The sequence below is a fragment of the Glandiceps talaboti genome, chromosome 6 (genome assembly GCF_964340395.1).
Source record: "Glandiceps talaboti chromosome 6, keGlaTala1.1, whole genome shotgun sequence".
Classification (NCBI taxonomy): Eukaryota; Metazoa; Hemichordata; class Enteropneusta; family Spengelidae; genus Glandiceps; species Glandiceps talaboti.
In genome coordinates, this window is record NC_135554.1 from 9,546,226 (window position 1) to 9,562,253 (window position 16,028).

The 16,028-nt window shown below is 33.6% G+C and overlaps 1 protein-coding gene across 1 annotated transcript in view; it reads left to right on the forward strand.

Annotated features, from left to right (window-relative positions):
* The first annotated feature begins 821 nt into the window (after positions 1-821).
* The window catches only part of LOC144436226 (histone-arginine methyltransferase CARM1-like), a 44,941-nt gene continuing 29,734 nt past the window's right edge, over positions 822-16,028 (forward strand). Inside the window, exons 1-3 of the mRNA XM_078124963.1 lie at positions 822-954; positions 5,424-5,546; positions 9,580-9,686. Coding sequence (XP_077981089.1) covers positions 822-954; positions 5,424-5,546; positions 9,580-9,686 — 363 coding nt within the window. The remainder of the gene's footprint in view (positions 955-5,423; positions 5,547-9,579; positions 9,687-16,028) is intronic.

Here is a 16,028-nt window from a genome sequence, read left to right on the forward strand (position 1 = left end):
TATAAACGCTTTCTTGTTTGTTTGTTTGTTTGTTTGTTTGTTTGTTTGTTTGTTGGTTGGTTGGTTGGTTGGTTGGTTGGTTCTACTATTACATATTAGACTGTCTTAGTATTTCACAATTAAAATATTTCGTTTTAATCAAGAATTGCCACCCCACCCTAACTTCATGACATCAACTCGTATCGAAAACAACTTTTTTTTTTAATCGCAGCGATTGTTCTAGGGGAAAACGAGTGTGCGTATTGTGTTTTTCTATTGTATTTCTTCACAGGTATATAAATAGTTATTAATTAAAATTCCTTATATTGGTTTGGTTAATCGCTCGGGTATTATTAACGTCTAATCTGAGATGTACGTGCGTCAATGAAGATGTAGGCTAAACTCCTAAAAGTTATAACCGAAATCAGGCCCTATAACTTTAACGATTATGCATTGACATTTTCGTATATATTCGTATTTATTTATTTATTTATTTATTTATTTATTTATTTATTTATTTATTTATTTATTTATTTATTTATTTATTTATTTATTTATTTATTTATTTAGTGTATGGGTGAGAAGTGGGTCATGCAAAAAAAAACCCACAGAAATAATTGCGTATGTCACGAGTTTAAAGTTTGGCACGAAACGTAGCCCTATATGTACACGAGTATATTGGGTCTATCACAGACAACTATACATTGTCTGTGGCTTTATGCATAACTGTGGAGATTTACATTGTACTTTGGACGGATACATACCGGATGGGTACCGGGTACGGTGAGAACTTGATAGAGGGCGCTATTCTGACCAACGTGACCCTTTTGTGAAAATTCAACATGGCGCTCGCGTTTGACAGCGTGAAGTTCAGTACGTTCACGAATGAAGGCGATGTTTATCATCAAAATGACTCTCCTCTTCGCTTAGAAGTTAACACAGATGATAGAGCTCCTTCCCTTAGGTTTTTCAACGGTAAGTTTTAAAATTATTTCGAAATACTTTGAAAGATGGGACAGTGTTGATACTGTCAACCTAACCGGCAGTTAAGTTGCATGTGTTGTCTGCGAGGGGCCTTTGTTTGTTATTCCGTCCCGCATCAGTCCCCTCGAGATCGTTTTAAAGTTGACTACTGTATACTACTCAGTTGGTAATCTTCCAATAAAATATTCTGGTTTTGCAATTGTCGAATCAACTCAGTAAAATGTGTTTTGGCGTAGAGTAAATTTGTGACGATGTTATCCCTGGGCCCCGGAAGTGTAGCGTGCGCGTGTTCACACATCTTTTGTTGATGGGGAGTTTGAAGGCCGGTGTACGGTGTCGTTGGCCGGAAAACATTTATTTTTCATTATTAATGAAATCGTTATGACCCTGTTGCAGTTTTCAAAGCTTGCAGTTGTCAGAAACCAGTGTTTGTTTCTAACAAATATGGTATACTATACAAATAATATATATTTCGAATGAGATACATTTTGTAGTATAACGCTTGCAAGTTGCAATAACCGTAAGATATGAGAACAAAGTCATCTTTACTGAATCTAAAACCCAATATCACTTTTCCCCTAGTCTCGCTGCCAGACTCGTGACTATCGTCTCTTAGCTTTGTAAGGCGCACTCGAGCGCCGAAGCCGCGAGAAATGAGGGTTCGTTCCCGAGTTTGGCGAGCTCACTTCACGCGGGTGCCCCTATTATGCGTTACAATTTACAAAAGCTAAGGGACGCGATAGTCACGAGTCTGGCAGCGGGACTACATTTGTCGGTTTTCCCTTGCATTTGCTCGATTTTCGAAATTAAAAAAAAAAAAATCCTATAACAGCATTAGAAAGTCTGTTTACTTAGTTTACACTGGTAAAGCAGAAGGTTGCTACCATTCAAGTGTCTCTCCATCTCAAGGAAGCCATGATACATGTTGTAATGATGCAGACATGATAAAAAAAAAAGATGGTGGATGCACATTTTAATCATCTCTCTACTGTAGCAACTAATTCATTTAGGGTGTGTATGTATGACCTTCAGTCTCATCACAAACTGATAGCTTACAGGTTGTAACATGACCACACTGTTTCCTGCCAACACACAAAATTTGTATTATAAATTTAAATGTACAGAGATGAAATACTTTATAAAAAATAGAAATAAAATTGATTCTTAATTAGGGGCTAATTCCGTTAGATGCCAATTTAGGAATTTGAATTCTATTTGTTGAATACCATGATGAAAACAGGTCAAATTGCAGTGCATCAATTCCATGGTTTCCCCTAGCAACAGTCTAATCTTTGATTCAGAGAGGGGTATGAAAGGGAAAATGAACTAATTAGGTTCTTTCTGTGTTTGTGTGTGTGTGTGTGTGTGTGTCTGTCTGTGTGTGTGTCTGTGTGTCTGTGTGTGTGTACACATCTGTCTGTCTGGCTGACTGTCTGTGTCTGTGTGACTAGCTTTAATAGTAACTTATATCTCAGAGACTTTACTATCTAACACAACATACATGTACAGTGTACAACATACATGTACTGGCTTCTCAGAACTTGAAGCCTTTCAAGTACATTGTACCGTATACATTGTACATGTACTCATTGTAGGATATCAATTTGACCTTATGTGGATGAAGACAACTCAGTCAAATTCATTCAAAAGTTAAAGGTGAAAATACGACAAGCTCATCATCAGCAGTACTAAACAGTACCTGTTACCGCTTTAGATTGACAAAGTTGAACTAGCAGGTTTCCAAACCTGGCTATATTTACTCACAACTACATCGTATATTGGTTCACTTTCAATGTTACACGTCAATGTGCAATATTTTTTTGTGAAATAAAATACTAAATTTGACAAACAGATTTTGGAATTTGTTTACATGTATCTCAAGTGCATAATAATTAATATACAATTGATAAATACATAAATGTTAATTCTTGTTTTCAATTTGTAAGGGTGGGGTGCTTACTATGTACATGTACTTAGTATTGTACAATGTACTATTATATGTACAACTGTTGTGAATCTCATTGTATGTGAAGCCAATATACATGTAGTATTTAGCAAATTACATGTACATGTAGCTGGAAGTCATCATACTTTTACAGCACTGCCAGTTACTGTTATTCACATTTTGTGTGGGTCTCGAGTGAGATTCGCAATAATTATAGGTGTAGTGTAACTCTCTCTCTCTCTCTCTCTCTCTCTCTCTCTCTCTCTCTCTCTCTCTCTCTCTCTCTCTCTCTCTCTCTCTCTCTCTCTCTCTCTCTCTCTCTCTCTCTCTCTCTCTCTCTCTCTCTCTCTCTCTCTCTCTCTCTCTCTCTCTCTCTCTCTCTCTCTCTCTCTGTGTGTATGTATATGTGTGGGGTGGTGGGGTGGTGGAGAGGGGTATAATATTATGTATATGTATGCATAAATGTTCATGTACAATGTACATGTATCTGTATAGCAGCATACATGTGCTGTACTTACTGAATATGCTACCTGTATTTAACTAGGATATATACTAATTCAGTAATTGTATACTGTAATCAGATCACAATATACTGATTGCATGAATACATGAATATATTACATTCTTCTTGAAATGCAATCACTAATATCAGCTGCTGAGTTCTTTCAAGGTCTACAGTAACTAAAAATACTCATGAATAGTGTTACTGTAATCTTACATCCTGTTTTTGAACATCCTTTCTTCTGTTTGGTGGTTATAACATACATACATTACTGATATTAGAAGTGTAATTGTATGTACAACATGTAGATGAAGCTATAATTAATGTATCAAAACTTGCAATCTTTAAATAGAAAATGTTTAGTTTAGCGTTATTTTTTATATTCAGTTAAAAAAAATAATAAATTATTGCATTGTAAATCCAGATATTTGTACAGAATATTGCAAAGTGTTTATTTTATAGCTGTGAAGTATTTATTGGTTCACATATACAATGTGGTTAAGATTACAAATGTATATGGTAGATTTTAACCTTTGTACAGTACCCAGTACTTCTACTATCAAGCTGTGATCACAGGTGGTGTGTTGTCCTGGTCTGAGTTCATGGTTGGGTTGGTATGCCTAATGAGATAACTGATAGATACATGTATATATCAAATGTACACATGTACAGACAAGTGTTCTAACAGTAACAGTTATCCTGACAATCATCACAGTGTGTCTGGCCTACATGTACATGGAGATACAAGTCAGTCTTTGTTTGATTTGAGGGACAAAGGTGAACTCAAAACATGTACAATTTCTACAAACTACAGACATGTTTAGAGACAGCTAATAGAAGTAATGCTCTTAATTTAGAACTTCAAGCAAACGTTTGTAACTTTTAGACAAGTTACAAATGTAGATCCCTGCTGATTTGTTTCATACCCCTTCCCCCAAAGAAAATTGATATAAAAAAACAGACACATGTGTGCATGCGCACGCGCACACGTACGCGCACACACACACACACACACACACACACACACACACACACACACACACACACACACACACACACACACACAGTCACCTACATGTACATTTTGTACAACAATGGAACATTTGACTCATCCAGTCCCAGCTGGCTACAGACTTACAATTGGATATTTACATTTATGTGTACCAATGTATGCATGACTAATATAAAATCATGCATATATTCATGTGTTTAGCGCATGGCTTCTATCACTACTACTGTTAGTGGTACCATTTGTTTTATGAATTGACACAAATACATTTGGGATACATGTATATATATATATACCTGTATAATGTATGTATATTGTAAGGGTACATTGTGTATACATGTAGAAGCCAATTTGACGCACCACTGATGCACACAATTTCTAGTGATGCACCAAAATGTGGTTTTCTCCTATCTTTTACTATGTAGTGACTGGCAAGAAATGTCAGTTTTTATCATTTTGACTCACAACAACAAGCTTTGGCTATCATTAGAGGGCACATTGCACTGAGGTACATGTATGCTGAGTATTACATCATAATTCATATGTACAAATTGCATGCATTAGATGTAAATGCGGTTATGCGTTAGTCTCAAATTTGACAATCATGTTTTTGTTATGGGTGGTAAGTAGGTTAAATCTACCTGAGTTTCCCTGTCATTTTACTGGGATTCACCACCAAAATTACGGTGTAAATAATGTATAAACCTATGATACATGTACATTGTAACATGTACATTGTCGTTGTACCAAATTTCCCACTTCCCTGTTACTGGTGTTTCCAGCCCTTAGCGAAAACACGGTGTAAAATGTTGGTGTGTTTTTTTCATGTACCCAAACTGTGCATGGCTTCAGTTTAGAATATCTACATACAAGTATGTGTTACTTTACATACATCTAATGTTCAAGGTACATGACATACATTTTGTACTTCAAGTAAGGTGCAAAGTCATGTTCTACATTGTACCTACATGTTTACACTTTTTTTTCTTTTTCTTTTTTTTCAGGCACCCAAGCTGTGTATGGCTTCAGTTTAGAATATAGTATAGAATATTGTAGAATAAGTAAAAAAGGATGTATTCTTAAAGTAAATGAAGATTCTTATCTATTCCAATTTAGAACTCCTCATGGTAAGTATTAGTCAAAATGTACAATGCTGAAATCATATACATGTATGTATGTATGGATGTATGTATGTATGTATGGATGTATGTATGTACATTTGTATGTATGTATGTATGTATGTATGTATGTATAAATGTATGTATGTATGTATGTATGTATGTATGTATGTATGTATGTATGTATGTATGTATGTATGTATGTATGTATGTATGTATGTATGTATGTATGTATGACAATGTATGTATGTATGTATGTATGTATGTATGTATGTATGTATGTATGTATGTATGACAATGTATGTATGTATGTATGTATGTATGTATGTATATATGTATGTATGTATGTATGTATGTATGTATGTATGTATGTATGTATGTATGTATGTATATATGTATGTATGTATGTATGTATGTATGTATGTATGTATGTATGTATGTATGATGTATGTATGTATGTATGATGTATGTATGTATGTATGTATGTATGTATGTATGTATGTATGTATAAATGTATGTATGTATGTATGTATGTATGTATGTATGCATGTATGCATGTATGTACAATCATTCACTGTAAGTTCATATACATTATAACTTTACTTTGCACCAAGAAGTGAGCTGGTTTTAATATTGCTTAGTGCAAACTGAAGCTATTTGTATGACGTTATTTCTTATTATAATTTTGTTGCATTACTATATCATTAAATTGTATTTTGTTCAATTAATCTTTACCAAAAGTTTAAGATATACATACGTTGTAGCAGCTCTTTCTTCACTTTCACCTTGGCACATGGTAGTTTAACCTTGCACTATCATATGGTAAGAGACATGCATATAAAGCCATGTCCCCCAACTGTACTATTACTAGTAAATCAAAACTGATTCACACTGAGTCAATTCAAAATTGGTTTGAAGCCGGTTTTTGTCCCCCATAAGAAAACTGAGCAATGGATTTGAATTGATTCACTTTTGCTTTTGTGTCAATGTTTGAACCAATACTTTGAATCAGGCCAAAAACAACCATCGAGTTGCTTTTGAACCGATCAAATTGAATCAATTCAAATCAGTTTTTGGTGCTTCTGGGGACTGGAGAGCAAATCTCAATTCAATTTCGAACCAGTTTATATTCAACCATATGGGAACAGGGTTAAACACATGTAGCAAGACTTTTGCAGGAAATCAGTTAGACAATACTGAGATTGAATGAATGGATCAATGAATGAATTAATGTTTTATTGATCAGTTCATGTGTACAATGCATTATACCCAGTATACTGTGAATGTGTTGTAACTGTACACACTTGAACTTTTTTAGCTCGTTTTAATAGCGCAAAGTATATTTCCACTAAATTATAAACCCATCATGAAATTGTAGGACTACATGTACAATGTAGGTCTGACTCACACAAGTTATTTTAGAACAATTGACTAAGGCAAGGTTGTGTAATGTGAAACAAAACACTTAGAAAATTGTGATGCTGTACAAATCTGGTTTTTTTTCTGTATACATTGTAGTTACTGTGTTGGCCAAGGGTAAGAAATAACATGAGGGGGGTGGGGGTGTTGACAGTGAATGCCATTTTAAAGGCGTCACAAGATTTAGCACACATAGTACTATTGTACAGCTGGTTCCAGTCTACTAGTATTTTTACAAAGAATGACTGCTAACAAACTTGTAACGCTATATCTCAGGTTTCTGTCAATGTAACAAAGTTCTCTGTACGTAGGTTGAGATTAATAGTTCAATGTAGGATAAAAAATCTAAAATCTTATACTTAGACCTCAGACCCCCCCCCCTCCCCTCCCCTCGCCTTCTAACTAAATTGACCAAAATTGCTTCAAACCACACATTCAATATCAAATCAGTATGTAGTAGTTAGTAGTGATATGAATTATAAAGCCAGTATGTTGTAGTTAGTAGTGTTATGAATATAAAGCCAGTATGTAGTAGTTAGTAGTGTTATGAATATAAAGCCAGTATGTAGTAGTTAGTAGTGCTATGAATATAAAGCCAGTATGTAGTAGTTAGTAGTGCTATGAATACAAAGCCAGTATGTTGTAGTTAGTAGTGTTATGAATATAAAGCCAGTATGTAGTAGTTAGTAGTGCTATGAATATAAAGCCAGTATGTAGTAGTTAGTAGTGCTATGAATATAAAGCCAGTATGTAGTAGTTAGTAGTGTTATGAATATAAAGCCAGTATGTAGTAGTTAGTAGTGCTATGAATACAAAGCCAGTATGTAGTAGTTAGTAGTGCTATGAATACAAAGCCAGTATGTAGTAGTTAGTAGTGCTATGAATACAAAGCCAGTATGTAGTAGTTAGTAGTGCTATGAATATAAAGCCAGTATGTAGTAGTTAGTAGTGCTATGAATATAAAGCCAGTATGTAGTAGTTAGTAGTGCTATGAATTATAAAGCCAGTATGTAGTAGTTAGTAGTGCTATGAATACAAAGCCAGTATGTAGTAGTTAGTAGTGCTATGAATACAAAGCCAGTATGTAGTAGTTAGTAGTGTTATGAATACAAAGCCAGTATGTAGTAGTTAGTAGTGCTATGAATACAAAGCCAGTATGTAGTAGTTAGTAGTGCTATGAATACAAAGCCAGTATGTAGTGAGTAAAGAACAGTTCTTTTGTTGACACTTTACTTTATTTTAGTGTCGTGCATTTATCATAGCAAAAATTCTTCCATTTCTCAACTTTACATTTTTTAAAGAAATATTTGTATTTAGGGGTACAAAACATCCATTAAAAGTAAAATCGATTTTGTAGGATGAGAACTAATATGGCTCAAACCCCCCCCCCTTCTAAAGTAAAAGAATTTAGTTTTTTATCCTGCATTGAAGTACACATGTATTAATCTCACCCCATAGAAACAAAAGTGTGATTATCTCCACTTTACTAAAAAATTGCTTCTGTGACAATATCCTTATATTTGAAGGGTATGTAGAAATATTAGGCTAAGCTTACTTCTCATTCAATTTGTCATGCAAGGGGTATTAAGTTGCTATGACAACTGTAGGGGGTATCACATGTCAAGTTTCACATAAGCAGATTGTTAGACATGAAACTGAAATTAAAACTTATGGTGTGCTATTTTGACATCATTTGAAGTGTTTTGAAATGAAACTTTTGATTCTAAGTGGGATTTGAGAAGTTACAGGAAGACTCATTGTCCATGATACATTTTTGTAGTTTACTTAGGGAGAACTGTCACAAATAAAATGACATGTACATGTAGTGAGCTCACTTGAGACTCAGAGTAATTTAGTTCCTATATGGTATCATTATGATTTATATCTCCACTCACACACATGGTTTAGTTAGAGCATAGACCATCCCTCCACCCACCGTGGGTGAAAGGTCTATGGAATAGAGACCATGTTGCCATCCAGACTAACTTGAGAGTATGTTATTGTATGAGGTCTGCAATCTTCTTGATGTCACATGTTAAAATATGATGAATTTGAATAAATTTTGTGAAGTTGTTCAACTGCATATTAAATCATAGTCGGAGTCAAAAAAACTATTATTTTTTTAAATGTTGAAATATTATAAATTTTTCATTTATAAGTATTTTGTTTCTCCTTTTCCAGATATATGTAATTTAATATTTTAAAAATCGTCACTTTTTGTGTTTATTAGCTTTTCTTGAACAATTCACCCACAGAAAATGGAAAACACAAGAAAATGAACATTGACAAAGTCTGTGAAAAGGAAAAGGGTTGTGAATTGAATCTCTGAGTCTGAGTCAGTAGATTACTGTAAACCTAGATATTTTCACTACTACAAAATTTTGCAATTTTAAAGACGATACTATGAGGGGATGATACCCCCAATTTGAGCGAGGGCGGTGTACTCAATTTCCTGTTTGCCATCTAAAATGGCCCATTGGTTTCAAAGTATCGTGATACAATTTTTTGTGTTGATTAACCGTCTTTAGTATTCTTATTACTAATAAGTTTGAAAGTGTTTAATTAAAATAAAGCTTCTCGTCAAAGTTTATTTATTGACTCCTTGTTTTTACTTTTTTTGCAGATAATGATAGGTTTGAAAGTATTGTTAGAAAAGTGTCGACCATAAAGAGGAAAAAATCAGTTTTCACTGAGAGGACAGATGCAGCATCAGCTGAACAATATTTCCAGGTATGTATGCGTACATAATGTCTACATTGCATTGGTATTTCCAGGTATGTATGCGTACATAATGTCTGTATTGCATTGGTATTTCCAGGTATGTATGCGTACATAATGTCTGTATTGCATTGGTATTTCCAGGTATGTATGCGTACATAATATCTGTATTGCATTGGTATTAACAAGTATGTACACATACATTAATGTCTGTATTGCATTGGTATTAACATAAGTATTAATGATTGATAATCGTAATAATAATAGATTATGTTTTTCTATGTTCAGCCAAGGAAAATATGAATGACCTAAGGACCTTTGTCACTACGAGTTGATAGACATGTAGTGACAACCCTTTAGGTCACGAGTATTTTCCGGCTGAATGAAGAAATATATTGGAGAATAACTATTATACCAGTGCCAGTAATATCAAAGAAAAATCGGTGAAAGTACTGACAATTTTGAATGTTTTGACTCACATTTCGAACACAGCAGAACCAGTGACATAGACACACGTTGTCATGACGTACAATAGCCAGAGTATATATTCCATATTTTTAGTTCATTTTGGCTCATGCATATGGTATTATAATAATAATACTACAATCGAGATAACCTCCTTGGCATGTCAACTTCTTTTTCTGCGGATGAGTCATTATTACCCCCTAGCACAGACCTAAACTGATACCAGGTCGTCAGTTCTACAGCTGGGTTTATATTTTGTATTGTGTATTTAATTAAAAAGCATACAAAAAGAGTGCTTGTGCCCACTTTATAGGAAAATTGAACTTGTAAGTTGTAGAAATATCCTGCTTTCAGAATTTGTTAACATGCATTTAGGCACATATGGTTTCCTTTCCAATGAATGAACTGAACTAGGTACTTATGGAGTAGTTTTATTTGGAGCTTTCTCTCTGAATAGACATCCTGTGAGTTGAGTGTACAAACATTGTGTACAAAACATTAAAAACACAGCTTTGCTTTCCAGAAGCAGGCAGAGTCTGCAGGGGATTTTGGTAAACAAAAGCTGGTTGACCTTATTTGACCCTAAATAATTAGCATAACAAAACTAATTAATATGCACCATGTGTTATCGTTATAACACCTCTTTGCAAATGGTTAGTCCTTGCAGGGACACCATTTTACAGGGTATAACAAAAGTGCATTGACATTACGAAAACAGTGCAAAGAGCTGTGATGTATTGACAAAGTTGATCTTTCAGATTTTGTATACCACTGTTTCTCTTTGCTATACATGTAACTGTATAACAGCTGCCAGTATCATAAAAAAAATGTTCTTCTTCTTCTTTATAAATGAGTAAGGTTGTACTAGTGACTGTAGCAGCAGAGGGAAGTTTAAAATAAATACACACATTACAGTGTAAAAACTAAGTAGTCTGTGTTTATTCAAGCGCTGTTATTGACTGGACCTTCATTTTGCTATGTTTTGAATGTTAGTTTGTACTTCCTTGTCAGGTAAAGAAGTAGAAGAACATTTATTTCCACATCATTAAGTGTTATTGCTATATGGCGTGAGAATTTCATGGGGGTACCAGGAAAAATTGACATGCTATGGTTTCCAATATCCCATACATATACATGTATGTGTACCATAATTTCAGTTTGGCAACCCCTGTGAAGTGACTTTGGAACTCCGGTAGATTTGACAAATGTAACAACGTCGTGCCCCTTGTATTATAACATTGATGCCTGTAAGGAACCCTACATACATGTACATGTACATACATCTTAGGAAACCTAATCTTTACCCCTTATACATGTACAAATGTAACAAGAAAAGTAGTCTGCAAGTATCCACTGTAATGTACTGTAGTGTGCGTGCGTGTGTGGGTGTTTGTACATGTGCATGTGTATGTGTGCATACATGTGCATGTCATTGTGTTTGTGTGTGTGTCACTGTGTGTGTGTATGTGTGTGTGCGTGCATGTTTGTGTGTGTGTGTGTACATGCTTGCTTGTGTGTGTGTTTGTGTGTGTGTGTGTGTGTGTGTGATGGGGGGGGGGGTATCATTTTTACTATCTTCATGATCAGTGTTTTTTACTAAAGTTTTGGAACCTCAGTATCAAAGGGAGGAAATCTGGTAAAAACTTGCATATATTTCCATACACTACACATGTACATTGTACCTTGTTACACCTACACGTAGGTGAACCCAAGGGAGTGTACATGTAGATTGACTGTACCTTACCCCCATGGTAATATAGTAGTCAGTAATTGTACTGTGGAATAGCTCAGTTATTGTGCCAGGGAATAGCTATAATTGTCAGTTATTGTAGTGTGGAATAGCTATAATTGTGATGTGAGAGAGAGAGTGAGTGTGTGTGTGTGACATGATTTGGTAAGTTGCTTCATTCATAGACATTGGACAGAATGTCTCATCAATGTTTATGATTGCATCAATGGATTCAACTTTATAATACATGTATGTTGATAAGTGATTCTTCTCATACACTTAATACACATGTACACAAACCAATACAATATTATGAACTGATATAAAGATACAACATGAACAGGTCAGCCTAGGAAGTTGCTGGTAATTGCTGGCATTTGCAGGTAAAAGATGGTCTTATGCAGGTGAATTTTTATAAAAACCTGCATTCAGCAGGTGATATTTTAAATTTACTGGCATTTAACTCATGAAATTTTTCAACTTGAGCTGCATTTGACGGACAAATTTTGAAGCCTACATGTACTCGCAGATTGACTATTTTCATAATAATTAATTTTCATTCAACACCATCCCTCAAATGTATAAATTCAAGAAAATCATTCAAAGAAGAACTAAGAAATCACATCGTATCTAAGACCTAAGGGCTTGTTTGTTTTGTATGTAACTTAGTGTATATATTTCTTACAGAAAACTTGTTTTCAGATGTTTTTGTTTTATTTTTATTTTCTGTTTTGTAGTTTATATGTTGTGTGTCTGGGCCATTGGATTAAGACTAGTTCCACTGAACTATTTCCATGGCCCTCACCAGGGAGGGTGACCATGCAATACTAAATTATATTTTTGTCATGTACACTTTCCCAGTCTAAGTTCTGTCATTCTTTTTGGTGAAAATAAAAATGAGTTAATTAGTAATATTGAACAGATAAACAATGGTACATGTATTTGTCACAGTGAATGTTGATAAGAATTAAAGTTAATTTGGTATATATTTATATTATTTTGTTCCAAACTTTTAAAGTTTAGGAGCATTTACTTTAGCTCCCAAAATTTAAAAATTCAACATGAGCAAATTGATCGTAAAAATCTTGGTCAAAAGAAAGATTTAATTTCCTAGGCAGAAAAAGTAAATGTCGAAACACAACCCGAAAATAAATGCCATATTTTCTGTTTGAATGCATACAACTTGTCTTGCGTGTAGTATAATATACTGTATGTATCTCAAGGTTCAACACTCTGGTGATATATTGAGATTGATATTGCAGACACACATCTGTATTCCATAAAGAATAGACTGGGTGATTAGTTTATTGAGTTTGAATATTAAAATGTAGTAGAATCTATTTTAGAATTCATGGTACCAAGGACAACAATTGAACTCTGCAATGTTGATTCATTGTCCAGATAATCACTTGACAGTGTCACAGAATGTTGATTAAGTTTAGACACAGTGTCATGTTCCTGTGTTTACATTCAGGGAGATATATATGTATGTATAATATGTTATAAATATACAATGGAAAATTAATTCATCTGTGTATTTAGTGTTCAGCGTTTTTATTGCGGGCAAAACCAGCTGCTGTATCAGATTTCAATGGGATCAGAGAACAGGGAATCATAGCTCAATATATTGTTGTTAAATGACAAATATATATATGGGAGGATATATGATTCACTGTGTTCATTAACATGGCCATATGGATGAGAATTGGGTATTTGTTTTGGATTTATTTTTAATTCATAGAGCAATTTTGTCATGGCTTTCTCCTTGAAAAATTAATGTGAAATGAATGCCAAGTCCTTACAATAAATTGCAAAAGATGAAATAAATGTATAAAATCTGTGTTATTGTACGTACAGTAACAAATTCTTTACACGTGTTTTAGCTTTTTGCAATGTTATGCCTTACAAACATAGAGTTGGCATATGTTGTTTCACATTAATTTTTCAAGTAGGAAGCCACAATAAAATTCTTCTATAAATTAAAAATCCAAAATACCAAATCCTCATCTTATGGCCACTTAAAAATAATTTGTGTAGTTTTATATTGTGTATTGTTATTGCATGAAAAACAAATTTAGAAAAAAAACTTTAAAAGCCTCCAATTTTTTTTAATTGTGGAAAGGTATTTAATTTATTACATTCATGAAATAATTCATGTTGTTGACATTTTTGTATAAATATAAATAAAGTATAAATAACTCTATGTACATATAAAATATTAATTTCTACAGAAAATAACACTCCTACATGTAGTTGGTGAAATTGTGGAGTGTTTAATTTATAAAATTTATGAAATCATTAATCCATATTATATATATTTTTGTTTGAGTATTTTATTTATCACTGGCAAAACAAATCACCATCAAATTTCCAATATTACCGGAAAAACAGAAATCAGAAGAAAAAAAAGGTCCTTAGTTGTTTGATTTATTGCGAGTGTTTTGTCACAATAATATATTATCTTTATTAAATAATTCATTTGCATTTTGTGTGTTCAGTATTTTCATTGCAGACAAAAAATAAATTACTAGTAAAATTTTCAATAATGCCAGAAAAACAAATCAGAAAAGAGAAGGAAAAAATATTTGATTTTTAGGGAGTGTGACTAATGTATTACATTTGTTAAAATAGTTCATCTTTTTTTTTATTGGTATTTTTAGTTCAGGCAAAATAATCTAGCTATTATATTTATAAAGTAAATAATCGGCTGAATTTTGATATTAATGTCTAGTATTTTAATTGCAGGGGAAACTAGTCTATTTCTATCAGATTTTGTTACTGTTGTCAATATTGCAGAATACATTTTATTTCACAGATGTATGCATGCACACGTATCTGTCAATTCTTTTGTTGAAATTCTATATTTTAAAAAACAGCGACCACATAAAGTAATCATAAAACTTGGATATTAAATTCTCTAGATAGTCATATGTCATCTAAATATTTTATGGAGATGTTTGTATATTATTATACATGTACATGTGTACCCAGTATCGATTCCAATGCAATTCAGTGGAGAGCGTGCGCATCAAACCTGGCCAATAATTTTCTGTATCACGCCCCAGCACACTTTGCCCAAATATGGCAAGTGGCACGCTCATCAATATCTGTTTGGTCAGCGATTTGGCTGTTGATTTCTTCATGATTTTTACGTTTTCGCAGATAAAATAATATTTGAATGTCAATTAATGTGATTATGCAATTGAAATGATGTTTTCATGCCAATACATGGGGTATATATATAATAAAACTTTACCTCCTAAAGTTACATGTAGGTCCATCTATTGTACAACCTCAGTCCACAAAACTCATATCCAGGCCATAAAGATTACATTGTATTACCGTTTTATGGTTTATTTGTTTATTTTTCCAAACCTTATAATTTTTATCTCACCTTAGCCACCCAAAATATATATCATAGTAGACAGATTATTTTGAACTCTTTTGCTATGTTTATATTTTTGTTTATTTTTATGGAAGTTTTTTTTTTGAAAATAGAATCTCAATTCTGTAATCAATTTTCCGGTTTTGTTGCATGTTAGGTCTTTTGTATAATTTAAACATCTATTTTGTATTGTACATAGGCAAAAGCATTACCAGGAAATGGGAGGGGGGGGGGAGACAGACAGACAGGAAAGGAGGAAGATAGACTGACAGACACAGACATACAGAGACAGAGATGGACAAAGACAAAGACAGGGAGAAGGGAGAGAGCTAGAGAGACACAGCCGACAGACAGACAGACACAGACACACATAGTCTATTCTTGATTATAACTTTATCAATATCAGTGATTACCGTACATGTTATTTGCCTTCAGGACTGTTTATTTGCCAAATTGTAGTAGTTCGCACTAATAGTACATGTATGTGTATACCTTTCACACATTGAAATAACACTTGGAGCCATCATGTCAATTTTGAAGATGTTGTACTTATTAAATGTTTCTATTGCCAGGAGTGTATTGATGGCACACTATATTTGTAAATCAAATCTGAGTTTAATATTCCCCATCCCCAGGCCATCATACTAGTTGATTAGTTGGTGCCACTCTATGAATTCTTAAAAAGCAGTTTTTAAGTTTACATGTACATGTATGTTCTTTGTCACCCTAGGCTAGTTTCTCACAACTCTAGTCTTATTTTCTGCTGATAAAACAT